Here is a 9,970-nt window from a genome sequence, read left to right on the forward strand (position 1 = left end):
CGATGGTCTCGATCTCCTGACCTCGTGATCCGCCCGTCTCGGCCTCCCAAAGTGCTGGGATTACAGGCTCGAGCCACTGTGCCCGGCCCACTTTTCTAATTTTTTATTTCCAATTTTGCTGAATTCCAGAAAAACACGTACCACTTTAGAGCAATGCTAACAACTGATATCTCCAGGTGAAGGTTATATGGGGTTCACTGTTATATATACATATATATGTGTAATTTTTTTTTTTTTTTTTTGAGGCAGAATCTCTCTCTGTCATCCAGGCTGGAATGCAATGGTGTGATCTCGGCTCACTGCATCCTCCGTCTCCCAGGTTCAAGCCATTCTCCTGCCTCAGCCTCCTAAGTAACTGGAATTGCAGGCATGCACCACCATTCCTGGCTAATTTTTGTATTTTTAATAGAGTCAGGGTTTTATCATGTTGACCAGGCTGGTCTTGAACTCCTGACCTCAGGAGATCCGCCTGCCTTGGCCTCTCAAAATGCTGGGATTATAGGTGTGAGCCACCATGCCCAGGTAGGTTTCACTTTTTAAAAATTTGTTGTTTTAACTTCTCTGTAGATTTGCAAATTTTCAAAATTAAAAAAAAAAATTAAAAAGGCTGGACATAGTGGCTCACACCTGGAATCTCAGCATTTTGGGAGACAGAAGTGATTGGATCGTTTGAGCCTAGGAATTCAAGACGAGCCTGGACAACGCAGCGAAACCCCATCTCTACAAAAAAAAAAAAAAAAAAAAAATTAAAAATTAGTCGGGTGTGGTGGCTGACACCTGTAGTCCCAGTTACTTGGGAGGCTGAGCCTGGAGGAATTCTTGAGCCCAGGAGCTCAAGGCTGCAGTGAGCAGTGATCACACCACTGTGCTCTAGCCTTGGCGAAAGAGTGAGACCTTGTCTCAAAAAAAGAAAAGAAAAGAAACAGAATTTTGATGGCAAATATGAAAATAATCAAGTGTAACGGAGTATTTTTCTCACAGGAGAGGCCAGGAGGGGACCGCTGAGAAGAGGTATGGTGCCTGCAGGTGCTCAGGGCATCCAGGAGGGGGCAGCAGAGTCCAGGTTCTGTCTCAGGGTAGGCTTTGAAGCCGGTGGCTGGTGGGAGAGACCTTCGAGAATATGGGGAATCCTGAGCGGCATGGCTGGAATCATAATAATTTTTAAAAAGCGTCCTAGGAATATTAAGGACAGCGATGAAAGAGGCTTTAGAAACCTAGTGCTTATTCGGCAAAAAGCAAGACTGAGTCCAAATAGATTTTTCCCAGATTTAACCTAAGGGAATTCATGAGAAAGCTGAAAATAGAGCTCAGGTCTCTATCTCTTTAGATGCATGGAAAGAAATATCAGCCCATTTTCAGAAGGAGAGCTTGGAAAGTTTGGTTTTCTTTGGTAGGAAATGAGTGTCTCTCTCTCTCTCTCTGTGTGTGTGTGTGTGTGTGTGTGTGTGTGTGTCTGTCTGTCTGTCTGTCTGCCTTGCCTCCTGGACACCAGCAAATGGTGTCAGTGGAGTTCAGGGAATGGTCCTCTTCCCACTGCAAATCTGTGTCTTGTTATCTTGAACCCCAAATGCATCAGATTTTATGTTCTAGAGGAAGGGAGGAGAGAGAGAGTCTGGGAGGTTAGAAACAGGAGCTATGGGAAATAGGAGGGAAAGATCTGGGAACCATGAAAATTTTAATAAAATTGCTTTATTATATTTAGTTACTACAAATATATATTATAATATTTACTAAGGAAAAAATCAGAACTCATAAAAATAAGAACTTAAAAAATGCCCACAATCTTATATACCAAAGGTAAATGCTCTATATTTAAACACAAGTGTTTTTCATGAAGATGGCATTCAATAATTCTTAGGAGAGCATTTTGTGAAATGTAAAGTGCATGCAGCAGTCCCGTGTCCAAGGGGTCACGGTTGTAAACAGCTCATTGAGGGCGCTGTCCATGGTACTGGATCCGGGCAGGCGAGAGGGGGAACCTCTTTGACCTTGTTTGGAAGTTCTAGCAGGGAAGTCCAGATACTTGTATGCCTTTGACTGAAGCGTGGTCCTCCTCTATCAGAGAGGGTCGTCCTCTCGTCCTCTTCAACTGAGCATGCAGCTTTAGGAGGGACATACATGGGGCAGCGAGGGAGGACGGGGACACCCGCCTACCCAGCCAGATCAGTCAAATCAATCCTGGCGATCAATGGGGTGACATGTTGCAGTCAGAGCACCCCTCAAATCTGGAACCTCTTTGAAAACTGAGCAGGAAAGCCTAGCCTGATATCAAGGCAAGCCCATTGGAGCTTCCACGGGTTTCTATTTGAGACTCTCCCAGCACTGCCATCTCTCTCCTCTTTCTCCTTGGTAAGTACAGTGCTTGTTTCCTGTACTTACAATGGGAACATTGAGTTCCCATGGAAGGCTCTCAATGGGGAAATGCTCCACCAAGCTTAGCCGGACTGGAATCTCCTCACTCCCAGACTTCTCAACTCCATGCCTTAAAATGATGTCTTTACCTGAGGCCTCTGAATTTGGATCTGAAAAGAGAGATAAAACCAGGTGAAGGCTCAGCTCATGAGGAATTTGGGATTTTGGAAGCATAAGGAGGCTTGGGATGGGAAGTGTTCGGTTTAATTATTTTTATTTTTAAATTTTTTTGAGACAGGCTTAATCTGCCATCTAGACTGGAGTGCAGTGGCACAATCACGGCTCACTGCGGCCTGTAACTTCTGGGCTCCAGCGATCCTCCCACCTCAGCCTCCCAAGTAGCTGGGACTACATGTGCACACAACCACACCTGAATAATTTTTAAATTTTTTGTAGAGATGAGGTTTCGCTATGTTGCCCAGGGTGGTCTCAAACTCCTGGGCTCAAGTGATCCATCTACCTCGACCTCCCAAAGTGCTGGGATTACAGGCGTGAGCCACTGTGCCCGGCTATTATTATTATTTCTTTTACAGCGACAGAGTCTCACTTTGTTGCCCAGGCTGGTCCCAAACTCCTGACTTCAGACGATCTTCCTGACTTGGCCTCACGAAGTGCTGGGATTGCAGGCATGAGCCACCGCACCTGGCCTAGGTGGTTAGTTTAGAACTTGTCCCATTACCTGGATTCTAGCACAAACCAATTGTGCCTTCCCCTCTCCACCAGGTAGGTTTACAGGTATCCTGGCTGGAGATTTCATCTTTGCCCCAAAGGGCTATGTCAAGGGAGCATAGCACCTGAAGATGTTCACACTTGTTATTTCTCCTACCTTCAACTATCCATCCAGTTTAAATCATATTAAGGCAGTGATCAAGGAGTGGTCACCTTTTGCCCAAGTAACCAATCTTGGCCTTAACCATGGGGGGACAATCTGATGTTATATACTTGTTGAAGTGAGGCAATAGCATTATCTGTGATATAATAAAAATGTTTAATCTGATTCCAGTTAAGCCTTTAGACCCAACCTCCAGTATTTCCAATCCCAGAATATCTCTAATACCTCTGATACTAAGGGTAGGGGGGACAAGTTAGATGACATCATGAAACAAACCAGGGGTGTGAGACATTTTTCAAGACAACCATCCTAGACTCTTAAGAAAAGCAATATACTTTAAAATGTAGGAGCCCATTCTAGATTAAAAGACCAAAGAGACATAACAGAAGTCAGTGAGTGAGATCTGTTGTATCTACATCTGAGGAAAAAAAAAAACTAGTAATAGAAGATGTCCTTGGGCTAATTGGAAAAATTGGATATCCGATGATATTGTGAAGTTACGATCAACGTATTGGATATAATCGTGGTATTGGGAAGTGTGGGCTGAAATGGTTAGGGATCAAGTGTCATAATGTTGGCAGCTGACTTCCAAATTATTCAGCAAAAATCAGTGAATAGATCAATACAAAGAAAGAGACATATGGCATGTTAAGCCTTACTGAGCTGCATGGAATATGTAAGTATTTACTGCACTACTATTTTGACTTTTATGTGTGTTTACAAATTAAAATAACTAAGTAAGTTGGCCATCAAGGGTGTACTTACAGTAGGGAAGGAAACCTCAGAATCTGAAGCCTCAGGGGTCAACGGAAGGTGATTCCACCTTGCTACTTAGCTTTTATTCTTCCCCTGAGTTAGGCTTGTTTCCTGGCAGTATGGACCTGGGAGGATCACCTGGACCAATAAACTGTAAACATGGTTTTGCTTTCCTGAAGGTCCTACCATGCAGGAAAGGAGAAGAAAGTCTCAAGGTTGGGGGAGGCCAGCATCCCATCCAGGCCCTTCTTACCTTTGTTTCAGGGTCTATGTGTCTCAAGGAGGGCTGGAAATTACTATAGATGGATTCCAGGTGGATGGAGTCATCATCTTCTAGAGGGATGGAAAGCACCATGGAAACAGGAGGTTAGAAGGACAAACTTTCATCTCTCCCTTTAATCCCATCCAATGGAGGATGAGTTTGTCCCTACCCCTAGGAAACTGAAAACTCTTGAAAATGTGACAAACTGTCAACACTACCTGACTCAGCAGCTCCCAATACAGACATATTAAGGCTATGAATTTTCTGAGTACAGCTGTAGCTGCATCCCGCGAGTCTGAATACTAAGTATTTTCTCACTTTCACTATAATCTCTTATCTGATCCATACATTATTTGGAAACTTGAAAAAAAATTCCAAAGATATGGGATTTTTGTTTTCATTTTCCAAAAATATTTTTGTTACTGATTTCTAACATACTTGCATTATGGTCAGATAAGATCGTCTGATTTAAATAATTTTTTATAAGTTTGTTGAGGCTTTTTTCACGTCCTGTGTGTGGCCATCCTTAGAAGTTTTCTCGTGGACTCATGTAATAAATGAATACCCTCTATTTGTTGAATGTGGTGTTCTGTATTATATTAAGGCTAATTATTTTGTCCAAAAGTTCTGTAATCCTCAGTGACTTCTGTCAATTACTAAGAGGGGTGTTTTAAAAATTTCTCACCGTGCTGGTGGATTTGTTAATTTTCCTTTGTAGCTTTGTCAGTTTTTGCTTTATCTATTTTGAGATTGTATTAATAGAGCATACAAATTAGACTTGTGTCTAACAGAGTAAGCCATTTGCTAATATTGATCATTTTTATACCTAGTAATTCTTTTTGCTTTAAAATGTATGTGACTGCAATGAGTAAAGCTATACACAAAACAACAGATACTTTGTTTAGTATTACTCTGATTTGTCTTTTTTATACTTTTGTTTCCAACCTGTGTGTTTCCAATTTACCCACAGTTTCCAATTCACCCACAGTGAATACCTAGTTTTCTTTTTTAAAAAATCCTTTTTAAACTAGAGTTTAATCTACTTATATGTATTATGCTTTGTGATATATTTGCATTACTTCCTATCATTTTATTTTGGATTTTCTTTTTTTTTTTTGAGATGGAGTCTTGCTCTGTCACCCAGGCTGGAGTTAAGTGGCGTGATCTCGGCTCACTGCAAGCTCCACCTGCCGGGTTCATGCCATTCTCCTGCCTCAGCCTCCCGAGTAGCTGGGACTACAGGCGCCCACCACCACGCCTGGCTAATTTTTTTTCTTATCTTTAGTAGAGACAGGGTTTCACTGTGTTAGCCAGGATGGTCTCAATCTTCTGACCTCATGATCCACCTGCCTCAGCCTCCCAAAGTGCTGGGATTACAGGGTGAGCCACTGCGCCCGGCCACTATTTGTATTTTCTATGTGTCCTATCTCCTCTTCTTCTTCCCCTTCCTCCTTCTCCTCCTCCTCCTCCTCTTCCTCTTCCTCCTTCTTCTTCGACAGAATCTTGCTCTGTTGCCCCGGCTGGAGTGCAGTGGTGCAATTTCAGCTCACTGCAGCCTGCACCTCCCAGGTTCCAGCGATTCTCCTGCCTCAGCCTCCCAGGTAGTTGGGATTACAGGCACACGCCACCACACCCAGCTAATTTTTGTATTTTTAGTAGAGACAGGGTTTTACCATGTTGGCCAGGCTGGGCTCCTGACCTCAGGTGACCCACTAGCCTCAGCCTCCCAAAGTGCTAGGATTACAGGCATGAGCCACCATGCCCCGCCTTCTTCTTCTTCTTTTCTTTTCTCTCTCTCTTTTTTTTTTTTTTTTAAGAGACAGGGTCTTGCTCTGTTGCCCAGGCTAGAGTGCAGTGGTGTAATCATAACTCACTGCAGCTTTGACCTCCTGGGCTCAAGTGATCCTCCTGACTCAGAAGCTAGGATTATAGGCATGCACCACTGTGCCTGGCTAATTTTTTTAATTTTTTGATCTCGTTATGTTGCCCAGGCTGGTCTTGCCTGGCCTCAAGCGATCCTCCAGCCTCGGCCTCCCAAAGCGTTGGGACTATAAGCATGAGCCACTGCATCCCACCTCCTTTTTCTTTTTCTCCCTTTCCTGCTCTTTGTGGGTTGACTGGACTTTTTCCTCATTCTAATCTTCCCCTTCTTTAGAATTTAAAGACTATTTTGAGAAATTTCTCATTCCACATATTTCCTTCTTTAGAAGTTAAAGACTCTAGTTTTAGAAATTTTAACACGTGCCTTTAACCTAGCAAAATCTAACATTAGTCTCTTTACTGAGGAACAACTCCCCTGCTAATGAGCTCACCCACTCCTGAGCACTGATCTGTGCATTAGGGAAATCTACCACCCTCAAGGAACCTGTGTCTCCCCAGTGGTTCAGTTCACTATGCCCCATCCAGGGTCTCACAAGAGTCAGTAATGGAAATAAGGTTTTAGCTGTAGAGCCAAACATTTTGGAGTGGGAAACATTTTCCCCCTTCACACTTTAAGCCCCAGGGTCTTCCCAGGTGCCTCCTAAGTACCTTTTTTTTTTTTTTTTAAAGACAGTGTCTTGTTCTGTTGCCCAGGCCGGAGTGCAGTGGTGCAATCATGGCTCACTGCAGCCTCCATCTCCCAGGCTCAAGCAATTCTCCTGCCTTAGCCTCCCGAGTAGCTGGGACTAGAGGTGCATGCCACCACGCCCAGATAATTAAAGCAATTTTTATTTTTTATTTTTTTGAGATGGAGTTTCATGCTTGTTGCCCAGGCTGGAGTGCAATGGCATAATCTCGGCTAACTGCAATCTCTGCCTCCCGGGTTCAAGTGATTCTCCTGCCTCAGCCTCCCGAGTAGCTGGGATTACAGGCACCTGCCACGATGCTCAGCTAATTTTTTGTGTTTTCAGTAGAGACAGGGTTTCACTATGTGGTCCAGGCTGGTCTCAAGCTACTGACCTCAAGTGGTCCACCTGCCTCGGCCTCCCTTTTTCTTTTTTTTTTTAAAGAGATAGAGTTTGGCTGGGCGAGGCGGCTCATGCCTGTAATCCTAGCACTTTGGGAGGCCGAGGCGGGCGGATCACGAGGTCAGGAGATCGAGACCATCCTGGCTAACACGGTGAAACCCTGTCTCTACTAAAAATACAAAAAATTAGCTTGATCGTGGTGGCGGGCACCTGTAGTCCCAGCTACTCGGGAGGCTGAGGCAGGAGAATGGGGTGAACCCGGGAGGTGGAGCTTGCAGTGAGCTGAGACCGCGCCACTGCACTCCAGCCTGGGCGACAGAGCGAGACTCCATCTCAAAAAAAAAAAAAAAAAAAAAAAAAAAAAAGAGATAGAGTTTTCTGTGTTGTTGCCCAGGCTGATCTCGAGCTCCTGGCCTCAAGCAATCCTCCTCCTGCCTTGGCCTTTCAAAGTGCTGGGATTACAGGCACGAGCCCACAGCACCCAGCCTGTTTCCACATTTTGAGTCATTCTGAGTGCAGAGAGGAAGGCCGATACCTTGGCAGATGTCAAAGCCAATGTTTTGGAAGGTCCCAGGAGTTGGTCCACCGTTCTCTTCTTGCCACTTGTACCACTGAGACAATCTGTACTTTTGCCTATTGATGGAAACACCAGAGAGACCCCATTAGGATTGGGGAACAGGAACAAGGACTAGGGACAAATTGTATCCCCATTTTTAGCTTGCCCCACTGTCCACCTCGAGGGTGAAGTGATTAGAGGCAGAGGGATCAGAGGAAGAGGAGGAGCTGGAGGGAGTTGAAAGAGGAGGTGGTAGGGGCTTGCTCACCGTTTCACCTCTCTCTTGGAGTGGAAAACGAGCATCAGGAGAGCTACCAGGATGATTAGCACCAGCACGACCCCTGCCCCCACGAGGCCATACACTAGACTCTTCTGGGTGCCCTGGTTACAGTCCTCCCCACTGTACCAGTGAGTTTCCGTGGTCAGGCAGCTGAGATGGGAGAGAAGCGGCAGGTTGGGGAGAGAGAACAGAGTCAGCACCAGCTTCAGACCGGGGCCCTGTCCAGTGGGTGTTTAATGAAGAGGAGGTGAGAAGAGATTGCCAGGGTGCATAAAGCAAGGCGCCCTGAGGGGATGAACGGACATGAAGACCAGCATCCCTGGAGGTGGTCCTCAAATGAGCTCAGTTCCCACTCCAGGCTTTTAGGTTTTGCCTCCAGTTGCAACCCAGGACCTAGGACAGCTGGCCCAACCGTGGGTCTTCCCTGGGCTGCACCCCCAGGGACTCCAGGACCCCACAGTGATCTTGCATCCACCCATTAACCATCCTCACTTCCAGCCCTCCTCTCTGTCAGGAAAGCCAGGTTGCAGCCCTGATCCAGAGCTCCCGTTACACCCCTGAAGCTCTTCCTCCCTGCTGCCTTGAGATGCCCTCTCTAAACCCTGTTCCTTTCTTCCCCCTTCCAGCTTGTGACCCCCTCTTCCAGGAAGCTTTCCAAAACTGACTACTCAGGTCTTTGCCCACATGTGGCTTCTTCCCGCACCTGATGCTTCATCTGGTCTCTCTCTTTGGTTCTGTTTCAAGTGGCAACGTTTTTCTTTGCTTTCCTACCTCTGTGACTGGGCTAGAGGGGTTCTGCCCACTCCTCATGTGGGTGTGTAACCTTCTGTTTCTATTTCACCAGAAGAGGGTCTTGTTCTCTCTCTGGAGAGAGAGCAAGGCTGTGTCTCTGTTCCCCCTGTCAGACAACCTTCCCAGGAGGTTCTTACTGTCCTCAGCCCTCCTTAGCACAGACAGGACACGGCTAGGCTGTTCTGGACATAGCCTTGGAGCTCAACTACTCATGTTTTACCCCCATCCCCAACCCAATTCCTCTGCAGCTGGACACATTCAGGAGACACTAGTCCCATGACCTTGGCCTCCAGGCAATGCCTGGGGTGAAGCCCTGCAGGGGAGGGGAGGACCAGGACATCTGGGCTGGGCTGGAGGAAATGGGGGAGCACTCACAGGCACCGGGCTCCATTTTTAGACATCTGGCACTTGCCATGGTTACAGTTCTTGGAGGCTTTGAAGCCAGACACACAGGGGCTGATGCAGTATGGTTTCTGGTCCTGGTACTCCACTAGGAAGTAGTCTCCATATTCCTTGGCCTTCTGCCGGCATTCCTCTGGTGGAGGGGTGCAGGGATGGGGAGCAACCATGATCAGGGGGCTGGGGGGGCACTGTCCCGCTCCTCCTGGGCTCCACACCTCTCCAGCCTTCCCCCAAACCCCTTGTGTTATCACCTACCTACAGGGTCGTACTGGGTCACTGTAATGTTTTGCACTTGGGTGCCAGTGGTGTTGAAACACATCAAGGCTGTGAAAGAGACACATAAAACCCCTCATGACACATACATGCTTGTTCTGCATCCTCAGGGAGCTGAGGTGTGTGTGTGTGTGAGAAGGGGGTGGGCTGTGATGGGGAGGTGGGAATCTGGCCCTGGCAGAGGAGCAGCATCAGCCTTGCGTCCTATGACCCTCCAAGTGTCCTGAGCCTTTTTGTCCCATGCCTCCCTTTTCTCCTTCCTTCCTTCCTTCCTTCCTTCCTTCCTTCCTTCCTTCCTTCCTTCCTTCCTTCCTTCCTTCCTTCCTTCCCTCCTTCCCTCCCTCCCTCCTTCCTTCCCTTCTTTCTTTCTTTCTTTCTTTCTTTCTTTCTTTCTTTCTTTCTTTCTTTCTTTCTTTCTTTCTTTCTTTCTTTCTTTCTTTCTTTCTTTCTTTCTTTC

General features: G+C 46.3%; 1 protein-coding gene across 1 annotated transcript in view; it reads right to left on the reverse strand.

The window, feature by feature from the left end:
* Positions 1-1,669: 1,669 nt before the first annotated feature.
* The window catches only part of MUC17 (mucin 17, cell surface associated), a 16,539-nt gene continuing 8,238 nt past the window's right edge, over positions 1,670-9,970 (reverse strand). The window contains exons 6-11 of the mRNA XM_011985210.1: positions 9,496-9,564; positions 9,214-9,373; positions 8,035-8,196; positions 7,746-7,843; positions 4,254-4,330; positions 1,670-2,522 (exon numbers count right to left, since the gene is read on the reverse strand). Coding sequence (XP_011840600.1) covers positions 2,484-2,522; positions 4,254-4,330; positions 7,746-7,843; positions 8,035-8,196; positions 9,214-9,373; positions 9,496-9,564 — 605 coding nt within the window. The 3' untranslated portion in view covers positions 1,670-2,483. The remainder of the gene's footprint in view (positions 2,523-4,253; positions 4,331-7,745; positions 7,844-8,034; positions 8,197-9,213; positions 9,374-9,495; positions 9,565-9,970) is intronic.

Source organism: Mandrillus leucophaeus, unplaced genomic scaffold (assembly GCF_000951045.1).
Source record: "Mandrillus leucophaeus isolate KB7577 unplaced genomic scaffold, Mleu.le_1.0 Scaffold280, whole genome shotgun sequence".
NCBI classification, from domain to species: domain Eukaryota; kingdom Metazoa; phylum Chordata; class Mammalia; order Primates; family Cercopithecidae; genus Mandrillus; species Mandrillus leucophaeus.